At 40.6% G+C, this 17,500-nt stretch overlaps 2 protein-coding genes and 1 pseudogene across 2 annotated transcripts in view; all 3 read left to right on the top strand.

The window, feature by feature from the left end:
- The window catches only part of LOC122254895 (uncharacterized), a 10,913-nt gene extending 5,469 nt beyond the window's left edge, over positions 1-5,444 (top strand). Inside the window, exon 4 of the mRNA XM_086532996.1 lies at positions 5,346-5,444. Within this exon, the coding sequence (XP_086389122.1) occupies positions 5,346-5,444 (99 nt within the window). The remainder of the gene's footprint in view (positions 1-5,345) is intronic.
- A 2,442-nt stretch (positions 5,445-7,886) lies between these two features.
- On the top strand, positions 7,887-8,841 carry LOC147467059 (uncharacterized; annotated as a pseudogene).
- An 8,637-nt stretch (positions 8,842-17,478) lies between these two features.
- LOC122254896 (uncharacterized) overlaps positions 17,479-17,500 on the top strand; it is a 15,360-nt gene continuing 15,338 nt past the window's right edge. Inside the window, exon 1 of the mRNA XM_086533178.1 lies at positions 17,479-17,500. This exon is cut by the window's right edge and continues 12 nt beyond it. Coding sequence (XP_086389304.1) covers positions 17,484-17,500 — 17 coding nt within the window. The 5' untranslated portion in view covers positions 17,479-17,483.

Raw genomic sequence — 17,500 nt, 5'->3', positions numbered from 1 at the left:
TTGTTCCACAGTGATTTCCCCCCTGGTGAGTTGACAAGTTGATTCTACTATTTCTCTGATTCATTTATTTGATTTTCTTCGCCTTTCTTTTTGATAATTGTTTACTTTCTTTGTGTGTGTTCATGGATTGTGTGGACGCTTTCCGTAAAGGATCTAGAGCCCTTGTCTGTGTGAGAGGGAGGATAAACACCAACGTCCTCCTAAGATCCCCGAAGGATACCCGCTCCCCCTCCCCCACCCCATCTCCTCTCGTCCCCCTCCCCCACCTCCCCCCCTTCTCCCCCTCCTCTCATCTCCCTCCACTTTCATCCCCCTTCCTCTCTTCTCCTCTCTCTCTCCTCTCTCTTTCCTCCCTTCCGCTCCTCTCTCCCTCCTCTCTAGGTGCCCCCTCCCCCTTTCCTCCCCTTTCCTCCCCCCTCCCCTCATCCCTCACCATCCTCATCCCCTCCTCATACTTCTCCATTTTCCCCACTCCCTTGCTCCTCTCCTGTTCCTGTCTATGTGTCTATTACTATCCTTACCTCTCCTTCCCCTTTCTGATCTGTTCCATTTCGTCGCCTCCTTCCCCACCCCCCTCCCGCTCCCCACCTTTTTGTTCCGCCTGTTCCTCTCCTCTCCTCTTTCATACTCCCTTCCTCTCCCCTCTCCCTTTTCATCCTTTCATGCTCTCTTCTCCCCTCTCCCCTCCCCCTTTTCATCCTCTCCCCTCCCCCTTTTCCACGCTCCCCTCTCCCTCTCCATCCTTTCATGCTCTCTTCTCCCCTCTCCCCCCTCTCCCCCCTTTTCCACGCTCCCCTCCCCTCCCCTCCCTCCCCTCGATTTCAGATTCTTCAGACTCCGCCGATAACCGATGCTCACTAATGCTTGATGACTTTTGATAACCGCTGATGATGTTATTTTTATGTATGGTTATTTTTAGAATTATTATTGTTTTGTTGCTGCTGTTACTAATATGTTTATCAATATTATCATTATTGTTATTATTGTTATCAACCTTATTTTTGTTATTGCTGATATTACCCATAATGTTATTATTATCGTTATCGGCATTATCAGTCAACATCATTGTGATTATCAGTATCGTCATTATTATCATTACAATCAATATCACTTTCACGATCAGATACATAACTGTTATTATTACCTTTATCTGTTATTTATTCACAGCCTTTGTCAATGTTAACATTTTTAACATGCAAATGCTCTCTTATTACCAGTATGGATCTGATCTGAATTAATGCTCTATTTTCTTCCTTATCATGCGTAATAAAATGAATGTCGGGCTTATTCGATGTGTCTTTGTATCAATAATTGTAATATGAACTTGTGGTAATGTACTTGTAGTTTGGGTGTACGTACCTATCCTCATATAAAAAACACAGATACACAACCTCGTATACACAACTACGCACACAGATTCAAACACACACACACACACACACACAGGCTGGCGGGGGAGAGACAAATAGAAAGAGAGAGAGATGGCAGGAGGGAGAGATTGAGAGAGAGGGGCAGATGAAGGGAGGGAGAGAGAGAGAGAGAGAAACCGAGAGAGAGAGAGAGAGAGAGAGAGAGAGAGAGAGAGAGAGAGAGAGAGAGAGAGAGAGAGAGAGAGAGAGAGAGAGAGAGAGCGAGAGAGAGAGAGAGAGAGAGAGAGAGAGAGAGAGGAGGCGGAGGAAGAGAGAGAGAGAGGCTGAGGAAGGGAGGAAGAGGGAGAGAAAGAAAGAGAGAGAGCGAAAGAGATAGAGGGAGGGATGGAAACACAGAGAGGCAGAGAGTACACGCACACACAAACAGAAACAAAGAAACGCAATTGATAGAATACCAAAAATATGCATATATAAAGTTTCCTGTTACACAACAAACCATTCACATTCTCAACGGAAGTAAACACATATCACTTCTGCAAATTAAAGAATAAGAACAAGGAAAATGAAAAAGAAAAGAAAAAGAAGAAAAATACACAAACAGACATTTAGCAGAAAAAAACATAGATATATATGAAACAAATGTAATAAACAAAAAACACAAATGACGCAAGAAAAATATAAGAAATTAGACAAGAATAACACACAGGCATAAGATAAAAGACTAAAACAGACAGACCACTGTATCACCATCAAAACTAAAGGAAAAACAAAAACAAAATCAACTTGTTATTCTCTCTAAATAAGGAAGGAGGACGTACAACCTGTTTTTTCTTTCTTTCTTTCTTCCTTCGTCTTTTTATGGTGTTGATGTGCTTTGTTTCAGATGTAATGCGATTGGCAGAATTAGGCCTTTTTTGGCAGCATTTGAGCTCCGCCCGGGAGGCCCCCCTCCGCCCCCGACTGACACACGCACTCGCCGGCACGAGAGCGAATAGGCAGGCAGGTTTGCTTGAATGGGGATGGAGCTTTTCTCTCTCTTTATCTTTCTATTTTCGTTTCTTTCTTTCACATCTTTTGCCTTAGGTTTCTCTCTCTCTCTCTCTCTCTCTCTCTCTCTCTCTCTCTCTCTCTCTCTCTCTCTCTCTCTCTCTCTCTCTCCCTCTCTGTGTGATGGGTGTCTTAGTCTATCGGAACTAATAACCCACCACAAATAAGATGTTGGTGCCAGACACAGGGTTTGAGCAGTTCAGTTATTCCATAACGCAGATAGCCTGCCGTTATGGTGCACGATAGATATATTCACTACAGCACAATGATCACAGTAATAACCACTTTCACATCACGTATGAACAGGCGGAGAAATAAGGTGTCAGTGGTAGCGTAGTCGATCCCGCTCTGTCAGCATGTTCCAGATTTCCTGCTTATATGGAAGGGGTTCGCATCCGCCGTCCCCAACGGTGGTTATGCGGGAAGGTAGTCTGGAATGTAGGAGGTGTGAGGTATTAAGTTCTTTTTGAGGGTCTAGGTACTTGGGAAGGCAACTATGTGCAAACCGCCCATCAGTCAAAGTTGACCTGATCTGACCCGGCGATTGCCTCGCTAGTTAAGAGTGCGAAAATTCATATGTTTGTATATGGATCTATTGCTGTAATTAATATCTTATATAAACATAATATATGATTCTGACACTCTCTCTCTCTCTCTCTCTCTCTCTCTCTCTCTCTCTCTCTCTCTCTCTCTCTCTCTCTCTCTCTCTCTCTCTCTCTCTCTCTCTCTCTCTCTCTCTCTCTCTCTCTCTCTCTCTTTCTCCAAACATCCCCCTCTTTCTTTTTCTCTCCCATATACAGATAAACACATACCAAGTAATGACGGCTAATGTACCTATATTATGCATATATAGATAGACAAAAAGGTAGATGGTTATATACATACTCACACACATATACACACACAAACACATAGTTATTATATAGTATATAAATCACCTTATCATGTATGTAATAAAACTTATAACATATATGTGATAAGACATAACACCTATGTTATAAGTCTACATTATATAAATGTAATTAATTAATCTAGGTGATGGAATTAAACAAAATTGGAATTTCTTAAAAGAATATACACTTAACAACACAGCTAAAGTTATTGTCATTAATTATTATATGTTAGGTTGATAAAAAGAAAACAAGACATCTGAAAGGTGTAGAATGATGCCATATCTTGTTTGCATCGTTGTCTTTGTCATTCTGGTTGTTGGAATTGTGTGTGTGTGTGTGTGTATGTGTGCATGTGTGTCTATGTGTGTGTGTGCGCGTGTGTGTGTGAGTGTGTATGTGTGTGTGTATGTGTGTGTGTACGTGTGTGTGTGTGTACGTGTGCGTGTGTGTGTTTGTGTTTTCAGCAACACTTTTCTTTTCTTGGCGGTAATCTATTTTGTTTCCGAATTGGAGTTTGTAAATAGTGTCCCCTTTTAAGGCTTCTTTTCAAAGAAAACGATAAACGTGTAAGCCCTGACTCGCGTAACTCGCTCGTCCAATATTTTGCCTTTATAAACAGCGTCGTTATGTAGGCATATGTCAAGTTACGAAATGTATGTATTTCTCTCTATCTATCCACCTATATATCTAGCTACTTATATGTCTATTCACTCAATGATTTGTCAACTTACTTATCTATTAGTCATTCAAGATAACGTATCTCTCATCTGTCTTTCCTGTAGATTTAAGACCTCGTTTCACAACAAAAGTATGATTGGTAGGGTAATCAACGGCCTCTTCACGACTAAGAAAACAAAAAGAAAAACACGTTGCTTTATCAAATCATAAGAAGTAAAATAGATCGTTATTTGAACGTTATTGATAATGGTGTTTTAGAAATATGCTGTGCCGTCAGTCGCGGATTCACGTACTTTTGTTTTCGTGTTCAAGGAATTTAAGAAAATATTCATGGGTTTCCTTTCAAAAGTGTTTCTCTCTCTCTCTCTATTTCTCTATGTGGTTCCCTACACATGAAGAGGAAGGGAAGTAGACCAGACATCTACGGCCATGCGAGGTCAGGGTTATGTATATGACCAGCCTCGCCCTCACTCGACCCTCTCTCGCCACTCACTGCTAGTGGTCGACGCCGCTCTCTGTGAAACGGCCTCCCCGCCCACGGTCTTGGTCAAGTCCCACTCGCTGACCTCAGCCTTTCCTGCCCAATTCACCCCAGCAAAGATCAGGTCACGTCAATCCTTGCGCTACCAGAGTAATTATTAGTTATCTTGGTGGGGTCATCTCCAATAAAAAAGGTCAAGAGTATTCAGACTTTTGCTGGAAATCTATTTGTGATTCCCCTCATAATTGGTGCAAACGGTGGGATCGAAAACCGGCCCCCCCTCTCTCTCTCTCTCTCTCTCTCTCTCTCTCTCTCTCTCTCTCTCTCTCTCTCTCTCTCTCTCTCTCTCTCTCTCTCTCTCTCTCTCTCTCTCTCTCTCTCTCTCTCTCTCACTTCTCCTAAACCATTTGAATGATACATATGACACTTTCAAGGAAAAAAAAATGGTCATTACTTGCATTTCTATCCATTTTTCCGGAGATTAGCTATTGTAATTGTATACAATTAACGTTATACAGGGAAGGAGAATATTGCATCTTAAACAATACGTTATTGATTACCAAACGGGATTTCACTGAATTACCGGTAAACAAAAGTAAAAGAGTTGAGAAAACAATAAAACATTCTAGAAAAATGGTGACAATAGAAAGGATGAGATTGGTATTAACAGCGAGAATAACAATATAATCCATTCATGATCCATAAACAAATGTTCGAAGTAATAAATGTAATAATGTTTATTTTCTTTGGATAATCTAAGGAGCAAAATAAAAAGACAAAAAAAAAGTTCATCCTAGTGAAGACATCAGTTCTAAATATATAAATAACACTAACATTTTTATCATTTTAAAATTCAGTGTTTGGATCTCCTCTCAGTACGGTATGGAGATCATTAAAGGGTCAAAAGTTCTCTTAGTAAGTAGGGTGTATCCCAAGGAGTTTCCAAAAGACCTTAAGGAGTGTAGCAGGCTGTGAACATACAGATAAGGTAATAACTACCCCGAAAAATGAAAAGAAAAAGATAATCAGCACTTTGGATAATGCTTCCTGTGTCTTTTAAAACTCATTTGTTCATATTTTCTGGTCGATTCTTTTGGATGGCCGCAAGGAGAAAAAGAGATATTTCGTCACAAATACACCACATTCATTGCCTGACACGTCGATCTGAAGAGGAGAGACGTCGCTGAGATGAGCTGGAACGACGTCAGGTGGAAGACGTTATGAGAGGCGAAGAGAACGCTAGATTCATGGCGCTCCTGCAGCCAGTCATTTCATCCGCCACCGCTAACACCGTTCGCGATCCACCTGCCTCCTCCACAGCCTGCTTCTCCCAGCCCACCACCCTTAAAATCTGAGGGTACTTAATAGAGACACCATTAGATGCTACTTAACATTAGATACACAATGTGTGTTGGATCACACTATAGGTTCCACCCTCCACTTCCAGAACTGTTGCATCTTAATGGGTATACGAGATGATGAGCTAGTCCAGCGTTTAATTCTCTTTCAACAGCACCTCTACCCTACAGGAATTTGTCAGTCTGTCGCACCCACAAAGCTGCCAAGACCACTACCACTGCCATCCATCTCCAAATACAAGAAGGACAAGAACACAGGACATAAGAAGGCTGATGCACCAGTCACCTTCGAAGATTGCTACACTCTGCCAGTCCTCTGCACACCAGTATGAACCAGGAAAAGGCCCAGCCGCCGATGGCTCCTGTACTTATTGTGGCAGAAGAGGACACCGGTCCAGAACACTTAAGTCTCCTGCGACAGGATCCCAGTGTCGTATTGGTCTGTATTGGTCACTGATAAAATGCAGGGTGACCAAGTTGTGAGGCACACAGAACAGACGACTGAGCACCAAGACAGAAAGCACCAGTAAATCAAGCACCAACTGTCGCCACTCACCTCACCTGCCATGCCCACACCCAAGTCTACTTGTGTCCTCATTACTTATGGCAACATTACCTCCAGACTCCACATATTACCAGACACAGGGGCAGACATCACAGTGATAGGAGTTCAACATCTTGCCAGTTTAAGGATATCCCACTGTCGTCAAGCACCACAATGACAGCTGACGGGTCCACAATGTCATCTGCCCTGGGATGTTTCCAAACAACTATCAAACTGGAATACGTACCTGTTGGGCTACCATCCAAGTACATGATGGTATCCCATAGAGAATATAAAGATGTACTTGTCTTAAAGGAGGAACTGAAGTCTGCCCCTCTCGAGACCACGGTAGGCCCTCCCATGGAGATACATCTTAAGGATGATGCGGTGCCCTTTGCCATCACTGGAGATCCCCTTTACCTTCCAGGACCAAGTTGAAGTAGAACTTGAGTCCATGGTGACAGGGTATTATTGAACAAGTAGATGACACCCCTTCCAATTAGTGACATCCTTCAGTAGCCTTTGCCAAAAGGCCGTCTGGAGTTCGAATTACAGTGGACCTATCCAAACTGAACTCTCAGGTTTCTCGTTCAACCCACCTGTCACCAACACCATCCACAACAGTACAGTGTGTCTGTCTCAGAGCTGAGTCCTTCACCACGGCCGACGCGCTTCGTAGTTACTGGCAGATGGAGCTCGCAGATGTAGACCAAAACTTGACAACTTTCATCACACCCTGGGGTATTTAACAACGCTACAGGGAAACAATGGGATTTCCAACCACTGGTGATGCCTTCTGCCTGTGAGGTGATAAGGCCCTCCAAGGAGCACAGGACTGTTAAAGTGTTCAATGGCATCGTTCTGCATGAGAGGAGTTCTTACCACGTATTGCAGAGATGTTTGACGCACTTGAACTCAGTTCTGTGGTTACAAGTTGTCAGAACACACCTTGGCTGCTGATGACAACAAAGTCTGAGTTATCAAAGACTTTCCCATTCCTGCCAACATAATTGGGCTTTCTCTGAGTGTAGACTATACTTGATTGGCCCTTAATACCGATCCTGAACCACTACTCCCTTGATACAATGGAAAACCCTCGATTTCAGCACATGAAGGACAAGACCTCACCCTACCTCTTTACTGCTTTGTGGCAAATCACTTTGCACACCTGGTGCCTTGTCCTGAGCACTGGTTAGCCACTCCAGATATGAGGACGAACTCACCTTTGCTGATGTCACTCACTACCTCAAGACAATACTGACTCAGAATGATGTCAACCGGAAAACTTCTGATTGAGGCGCCGACACTGAGGAAATTTGCTCTGACGTTCGTCTCTTCGATTGTGTCTCATCAGGCTTCCCGACCAACAGATGTAATCTACACACCCCTTGCTACCTTATTGGAAGCTTAAGGACGAGCTTTCCGCCGATGGTGACCTTGTTCCTTATGGCAAAAGGATTGTGATTCCCCCCGCCCTTCGTCGCCGCACCCTGGCTCGTTTACTCGACAGTCACCATGGTGTGGGAGCCACTAAATACCAAGCTATTTTCTGACCTGGTTTGGACTCAGATATCAACAGCACTGTACAGGCCTGTGGGTCTTGCCAGATACTTCAACAGTCGCAGAAACGGGAACCACTGTCAGGTGATGACAAACCTACCCGGCCCTTCGATTTATTCTAGGCCGACTTTGTCGTCGTCGTGGGAACCCATTCCTTGTCGTCACCAACCGATTTTCGGGCCAGTTGTTGTCCGATGCCACCTCTTCTAACACCAACAGGATATTTTGATGTTTTTTTCAGGGAAGTTGGTGTTCTGTTTATGGGCAGATGAGGATCTTCAATTCACTTCATGCAACGATGGTGTGTACGACATGTGGTGACTTTGCTACATTACCCTCAGCCTAACGGCCATGCCGTTAGGCACCAACGGGCAATATCGACTGTGAGGAGTTTGACCAGGGTCTCCTAGAGCTCCACAGCTTTCCCACCTTCACCAACCAGTCTCCTATCCAGATCCTGTATGGTCACCCACTCAGAACTTGTGTCCCTGCCCACTCTCAGACCTTGTAGACCAGGACTGAGGACTGTGACCACCATACTGCTACCCATGTCGAGAACGTCAAGACCCGGTACAGCGTGCACGCCCGCCCCCTACCTAAGCTGAGTCTTGGACAGCGAGTCTGGATCCAAGACCTACTTACTCTCAGGTGGGATAAGGTCGGCATTGTAATGGGCCTTGGAAGATCCAGAGACCATGTGGTGCATCACCCTAGTGGTCGTGTTTGGTGGAGACACCGCCGTTTCCTCCGAGCAGTGCCAACCCATACTGGAGACACCCTCCCCCAGTCCTCTGTGGCTCCCTGCAAGACCATGAAACTGCAGTTCTTAGTTAACGAATCCCCACTAACCCCACGGCGTTCCGAGAGGCTCAAGAACAATGAGGCCGCTCGAGAGAAACTACGAGCATGAGGGATCAGAGAGGTGTACGTATTTCATTAGTGTCATGTTTGACGACTCAATGATAGTCACGTGACCAATGGTTTCCCCGCCAAAAGGCAGAAAAGGGCCGGCCCGGCTGACTAACTTGGAGGATCCTTTTGTTTCCCTCTGTGTCAAAAGTCGTTATTGGAACTTATGATAAGAACCTATTTAGTTTTAAGAGTTTCCTTCTCCCAGCTAAGTGCTAAGGAAATCTTGACAACATATTTTGTCGAGGGAGAACGATATTGAGTTGCTGTCTCCAATTGCATATGGACCGTATCATTTGGTGGGTGGTATTTGTGCCTTGATACCTTGATCGACACACTTCCACCTGTGGAAGTAAGGATAATGATAGCAATAATGATGATAATGGCGTTACTAATAATGGTAATAATGATGATAATGATAGTGACGATAATAATAATGATACTGATGATAAAAATAATAGCAGCGTTGCTAATAACGATAATCATGATAACAATAATACCAACAGTAACAGAAATAACGAAAGATGACGAACCGTTTATTCGGAAAAGGCGACTGAAGATTGTGATGACAAAGAATAAGTTATTTTTATTGCTATATGATTTGAAAAGATCCTTCCTATAAACAGCACGCAATCAGACAATCGAACCAGTCTTTATTACAGATGCATAGTTATAAATGGCGATAAATAGGTAATTGTTTTAACCATACTGAAGAAAGGCACACTAATTAATCTAAAAATGCTTCATACACAACACATCTTAATTGTAGATTGTTGAGCATTGCAGATGGAAATCTAAACATTGAATCTGACAGATGGTCAAAATACTTTGAGTCTGTTTATATGCGGGGGTATTTTTGTTTGCATGCTAGGATACTAAAATAAAGATGAGTTGAAAAAAAATTGAGTGAGGCAGTGCTTTTGATATTTTGTTTATTATCTCTATTTATTCATCATCAGCCAGTATTCAAATTATGGAGCAATTTAAAGGATAAATCAAAGAAGTGGCTCAAGCACACACACTACCTTTCAAAGTCTTAAAAGAAGGATAAAGTAAATGTATATATACATATATATATATATATATATATATGTGTGTGTGTGTGTGTGTGTGTGTGTGTGTGTGTGTGTATGTGTGTGTGTATGTATAAATCATATAATGACATTATTTATTTGGCTAACTTTATTGGTGGCTCACGAATACGAGCAGTAAGAGTACCGAACAATTTTATGAGGAGCCGAGTACTACTTTCTTATAAACTACTTTCTTATATATATATATATATATATATATATATATATATATATATATATATATATATATATATATATATATATATATATAAACGCGTATTGTTTTTCCTTTCTTGTTACTTTTTGTCGAAGTAGAAATTTACTGAAATCCTTCCACTTCTTAAAAGTTTATTTTTTAGTAGCTAATAGCAACGAAAATCTAACATCGTGTTTGCTTGAAGTGTTGTGACTTGAGATACGCCCATTTTTGGCAAGGTTTTACTCCCGCAAAATCTTCTAGGAACAGCCCTTGCTACGAGTATCATGTCTATGGGTTGACACGCTCTTACCTGAAGTATGGAAGCAGCTCTCCAACCTACCTACCCTATTGTCAAAAAAAAAAAAATAATAAATAAAATAAAATAAAATAAATAAAAATAAATAAATAAATAAATAAATATGATATTAACTGACTATCATCTTGGTCCATGATCTTGATGTTACACGAAATTAGAGAATGAGGAAAAAAGAACTTGTCTTTCCAGAAAGTTACTGACAACTGTGGTGGCACTGTAGGTGTTTTAAAACAGCCTGCACTCAACTGATTCCCAAGGCATACAAGTAGTATTTATATGGTATGAATAATCAAAATAGATAGATATAACTTATCCATAAATAAGTGCGAATATATGGTTAAGGAAAAGAAAGGATTGCCTGATGTTTAAAAACGGGAAAAGAAACGATTATCGAAATGGGTATTAATGACACACATAAATTAATGCGATTACATTCAGGCATTAATGTGAAAACATGGGAAAGGAAAGGAAGGGAAGGAATTCATATGAAGGATTCAATTTAATTAATAACGATGATTAAACTAACGTCAGACAACAATGCCGTATCAATACATAACAAAGGAAGGGGAATCCACAACTATGGCGAACAACCCGGATGTATAATTACGTATGCGAAAGGTGTATGTCTGTACAGTGTACATTACGAGAGAATTTGAAGTAATGAGTGGGTCGAAAAGGGGAGGGGAGGGGAGGGGGGGGGAGAAGAGAGACAGTGGAGCCTTTTACACGCCGAAATTAGAATGCAAGGAGCTGCTGAATTCAACATTGGTTTTACATATAAAATATTGCGTGGCGTTATGCAAGTCTTTTTCAAAATATGCGCGGACATATTATAGATTTCACTCCACTTTGATTACATACGTTCGACATAATTGATTTATGATGAAATGATCAATAACCAATATACATTAAGATTTGTAAGTTTAATGAAATGATAGAAATATAAATGAAAAAAAAGAAGAAGAAATGAATCGAAAAATAGAAAATACAAAATGGCCAAAAATCCCATCGAAATACAATCGCATCAAATTCGCCGATTTTACGGACACCATTGTCACCTCGCAGCTCACGGTCATCTCTTTTCTATTGCATTTCACCCAGTCTGCGCCTTGCAATCACCGGATATGCCATAGCTTGCAACGACACTTACCCTCGCCTCAACGGCAAATCCGAAGTTCGAACGTGGTCTACAAACAAGGCAGTTAGTGACGTAGTTTAGTATAATACTGAAAATAATGATGATTAGTACTGTTTTCTTATCAATTACTTGTAAACTGAACCAAATATTAGTTTAAGGACACAACAGGTACCATGCCGTAATTTTCTTATAACTATTTATAACCCAAATATTCATAACATAAGGGACATGAACATGAGGTGCCCATGTAACATCCATCCTACTATCAAGCGTCTTAACTCTATTAGTGCATGACTAAGCACATTTTCAGAGACTTCTAGATATTTGCACTATGACAGACAAATGCTCTTCTTTCCGTTTGTTGAACATCAAAGTCAGCTTTACGATATCGTATGTATATACATACGTGCATACACACACTTATCTTATATATATATATATATATATATATATATATATATATATATATATATATATATATACATATATACATATATATAGATATACATACATACATACATACATATATATATATATATATATATACATACATATATAAATATATGTATATATATACATATATGCATATATATTTATTTATATGTATATCTATATCTGTTTATATGTATATGTATATATACATATATATGTATATATGTGTACATATGTATATATATATATATATATGTATATATATATATGTATATATATATATATATATATATATATATATATATATGTATATATCTATATATATATATATATAAACATATGTGTGTATGTATATACATATCTATGATCTATGTCCGAATATACACTATGCACACATAAGTATAAGTATAATTTATGGATATATTAACGACTCCGAATCCCAGCTGAAGGCGAGAGGAGGCAACTCTTTCTTGCGCGGACCAAAAGGGCGGTCGTTCCTCGGCTCTGAATCTCAGCTGGGCGGACTTCAACAGCTGATTACGAAAAGGGCGGTCGTTCCTCGTCTCTCAATCTCAGCTGGGCGGACTTCAACAGCTGATTACGAAAAGGGCGGTCGTTCCTCGTCTCTCAATCTCAACTGGGCGGACTTCAACAGCTGATTACAGGTGCGGTTCTTGATTGACAGTTAGCAAAGTTTCGAGTGCGTTTAGACATGCTCATTCTGATATGCTGTGTATTTGCATATGCCTGTTTGTATTTGTTTTATCAGCTGATCCGTTGGAGGTGTTGTTTATCATTTTTCGTTGTTTATATATATCACAGATAAATGTTTTCTTTGTTTAATACGTAAATGAATTCGAAAGGATGTGCATGTATACAAGAGGCTTGTGTGCTTAGAATGCTTAAAGAAACGAAATTTTATAAGCATCATTTTAATTTGAACGTAAGATAATCAAATAGGAGAAATAATGGTATTTATACACTTACCTTGATCCTAATATCTCTGGAGAAGACTGGAGTGTATATTCTGATCCCCTTTATCTAAAACTCACTCTGACTTTACTCTTACTTTCCCTCAGATTATTCTACCTCGTTTTCATTACCCGATAAAAAAAACTCTTCTTATTATGATCATTCTTATTTTTCTGCTTTTGTGCAATTCGGTTTATCTGTTATTATGAAAAAATGGAGTATACTATTTTTTCAGAATCTATTTTGGAATCTAGTAGAGCAATGCAAGATGTTTCCTGACTCAGCATATTTCAATTCAATTGCATTTTTAGTAGTAGTAGTTCTAGTATCAATTCTTTAGTATCGTCGACTTCGTTTTCATCATTTCCATCACCATCATCATCCTTTTTAATATCTTCATCATCATCACTTTCATCTATATCACCATCGTCATTTTCATTTTCACCATTATTATTATTATTATCATTTTCATTGCCATCATCTTCTGATTTCTCTTCTTCTCCATAATCATCAGCGTCACTATCATCATTATTATCATCATCATCACTATCATGATCGTTATCCTTCTTCTCCTTCTCCTCCTCCTAATCATCATCGTCATCATCATCATCATCATCATCATCATCATCATCATCATCATCATCATCATTATCCTTCTCCTTCTCCTCCTCTTCTTCCCCCCCTTCCTCCTCCTCCTCCCCCCTTCCTCCTCCTCCCCTTCCTCCTCCCCCTCCTCCTCCTAACAAACCAAAGACAAACAGCTCGGTTAATGCCCTTTGGAAAAAAAACAAGGTATCTTTGGTTATTCTTTTTTTTCTTTCTTTCTTTTTCTCTTTTCTTAGTCTTATCATTATCGTTACTATTACCATTGTTATTACCGTTATTATCATCGTTGGTGTTATTATCATCATTATCACTATTGTTATCGTGTTATCATTCTGCATTATCAAATGTCGAGAAAAAGAAGCAGATTTTACGTCTTGAATATGCTAATTAGAAACACTATCTTGATGTCAACCGAATTGCAATCTCTCTCTGCTTCTTCCTCCCACCCGCCTTATCTCCCTCTTTCCTCCTTTCTTTCTCTCTCCTCCCTTCCCTCCCTTCCTTCTTATCTCCTTCCCTCTCTTCCTATATCCTTCCCCCTCTTCCTATATCCTTCCCTCTTTTTCTCCCCTTATCCTTTCCCTCGTTCCCCTCTTCCCTCTCTTTTCTTCCTCCCTTCTCTTTCTCCCTCTCCCCCCCTCTCCCCACTACTCCACCCTCTCTCCTCCCCTCCCTCTCTACCCCCCCCCCCTCCCTCTCTCCTCCCGTTCCTCTCTTTTTCTCCCTCTCCTTCTCTTCTCCTCCCTCTCTCCTCTCCTACTCTCCTCTTCTCCCTCTCTCCCTTTCTCCCTCTCTCCTCTCCTACTCTCCTCTTCTCCCTCTCTCCCTCTCTCCCTCTCTCCTCTCCTCCTCTCCTCTTCTCCCTCTCTCCCTCTCTCCCTCTCTCCCTTTCTCCTCTCCTACTCTCCTCTTCTCCCTCTCTCCCTCACCCTCCCTCGCTCTCTCTCCCTCTCCTACTCTCCTTCCCCCCTCCCTCTCCCTCCCTCCCTCTCCTCCCTCTTCTCCCTTTCTCCCTCTCTCCTCTCCTACTCTCCTCTTCTCCCTCTCTCCCTCTCTCCCTCTCTCTCCTCTTCTCCCTCTCTCCCTTTCTCCCTCTCTCCTCTCCTACTCTCCTCTTCTCCCTCTCTCCCTTTCTCCCTCTCTCCTCTCCTACTCTCCTCTTCTCCCTCTCTCCCTTTCTCCCTCTCTCCTCTCCTACTCTCCTCTTCTCCCTCTCTCCCTTTCTCCTCTCCTACTCTCCTCTTCTCCCTCTCTCCCTTTCTCCCTCTCTCCTCTCCTACTCTCCTCTTCTCCCTCTCTCCCTTTCTCCCTCTCTCCTCTCCTACTCTCCTCTTCTCCCTCTCTCCCTTTTTCCCTCTCTCCTCTCCTACTCTCCTCTCCTACTCTCCCTTTCTCCCTCTCTCCTACTCTCCTCTTCTCCCTCTCTCCCTTTTTCCCTCTCTCCTCTCCTACTCTCCTCTTCTCCCTTTCTCACTCTCTCCTCTCCTACTCTCCTCTTCTCCCTCTCTCCCTTTCTCCCTCTCTCCCCCAAAGGTCTCTTAAGCCTCACTCCAAAAATACGTCATCAAAATAAAGTTATTCTTTAGGTTATTTAGTTAAAAAAGGTCAATTCATAGTCGAAATATAATGTACTACGACAAGAATAATAGGTAATTAGATTATTATAATGATAATCTTAATAGTAAAAATGATAATGATGATAGCAATAATGATGATGATAATAACAATAACAATAATGTTTGTCATGATAGTAGTGACAATAACAACAACAATGATAATAATTATAATGAACATGATAATGATGATAGCAATGATAATGATATTCATAACAATGGAGATAGTAATGATAATGATGAAGATAATGATGACAACGAAGATAAAGATAATGATATTGATAATGATCATATTCATGATTATTATGGCAATAACAATAACGAAAATATTGGTAATGATAACGATAATGATGATAATAGAAATAAACGTTTACAGACGGTTTGTCATCGTTGTTTAGCTTTATAGCAGCTGTTTTACCGTCACCTCAAATTTTCATGAAGCGAGCGTACACACACACGCACACACACACACACACACACACAAACAAACACACACACAAACAAACACAGACACACATACATACATAAACACACACATACACATACACAAACACCCGCTTCCACTGCGCAGTACCCCATTATTTACCGTATTAAGATTTTAACTTTCTGTAAATAGTATAAACTTTAACATCATATCCCAATGAGTAATGTCCCTGAAATATTAACATTTGCAAAGATGCTTAAACTTTCGTATTCTCTCTCTCTATATATATATCAAACTCTCTTCCTCTCTCTGTCTCTCTCTCTCTATCAAACTCTCTTCCTCTCTCTCTCTCTCTCTATCAAACTCTCTTCCTCTCTCTCTCTCTCTCTCTATCAAACTCTCTTCCTCTCTCTCTCTCTCTCTCTCTCTCTCTCTCTCTCTCTCTCTCTCTCTCTCTCTCTCTCTCTCTCTCTCTCTCTCTCTCTCTCTCTCTATCAAACTCTCTTCCTCTCTCTCTCTCTATCAAACTCTCTTCCTCTCTCTCTCTCTCTCTATCAAACTCTCTTCCTCTCTCTCTCTCTCTCTCTCTCTCTCTCTCTCTCTCTCTCTCTCTCTATCAAACTCTCTCTCTCTCTCTATCAAACTCTCTTTCTCTCTCTATCAAACTCTCTTCCTCTCTCTCTCTCTCTCTCTCTCTCTCTCTCTCTCTCTATCAAACTCTCTTCCTCTCTCTCTCTCTCTCTCTCTCTCTCTCTCTCTCTCTCTCTCTCTCTCTCTCTCTCTCTCTCTCTCTCTCTCTCTCTCTCTCTCTCTCTCTCCTCTCTCTCTCTCTCTCTCTCCCCTCTCTCTCTCTCTCTCTCTCTCTCTCTCTCTCTCTCTCTCTCTCTCTCTCTCTTCATTTTAAGAGAATTAAATATAATCAGAGAATTTCCCTATCCCCCCACCCCCTGGAAATTAGTGACGTCCCCCAGGTAAAGAACCTTTGGTCTGTTGTGTATAGAGGGAAAAAAATTAGCCGGTAAGACTGCAAATAAAGGAAGTGGCATGTGTATTTAGGCTGAACGAGGCAGCTGCATACACAAGGCATTCAACGATCAACCGTTTAATAGACTAACACAAAGAGAGAGAGAAGAGAAACATAGACAAAAAAGAAGAGAAAAGAAAAGAAGAAGAAAAAAAAAGTTATCTGTCACATCGTCACTGTTTTGAAGAAATTATGATATACTGAAACACGTTTTTGTGTGTGAGTGTTTTAGCTTTATTAATGTAAAAGCATTGTTTGAATTACCATATCGAAATCAACGTTCGAAATTGCAATCTTCTATATGCAATACTCTTATCGGCAGTTATTAAGAATATGTCTCCAAGAATGCTGGTACACTAAGGGAATTGCACAAAGAAAAACACTACACAACAGACCAAATGGCGGGCCTAACTTCTTAATAATTTTTTCTCTCTCTCTCTCTCTCTCTCTCTCTCTCTCTCTCTCTCTCTCTCTCTCTCTCTCTCTCTCTCTCTCTCAATCTCTCTCTTTTTTTTTTTTTTTTTGCTACTTTTCTATATAACTGTTAATCTCAATACAGTGCATGAGACACATAGACTCAACCACACACAAACACACGCACGAGTGGAGCGTGAATGTTACGTGTTTATAATTTAGTTCCTAAAGTGAGTTTGGCAGATTCGTCGTATTAGAATGTTTCCAAAAGTGGGTAAATAAAAAATGAAATTAGGTAAATAAATTAATAAACGTCCGAAACGTGTGAAGGCACCTTTTTTTAGTCCACGATAACTTAAAAATCTAATATATTCCAAAAAATAAAATCAGATTCACATTTCTAATGCTTTCTCCTTTTTCCTTTCAGTAACGATGATGAAAATGAATAT

The sequence above is a fragment of the Penaeus japonicus genome, unplaced genomic scaffold (assembly GCF_977035675.1).
Source record: "Penaeus japonicus unplaced genomic scaffold, GWHDUDI00000001_assembly GWHDUDI00000038, whole genome shotgun sequence".
Lineage (NCBI taxonomy): Eukaryota > Metazoa > Arthropoda > Malacostraca > Decapoda > Penaeidae > Penaeus > Penaeus japonicus.
This window is presented reverse-complemented; position numbering and strand designations above follow the sequence as displayed.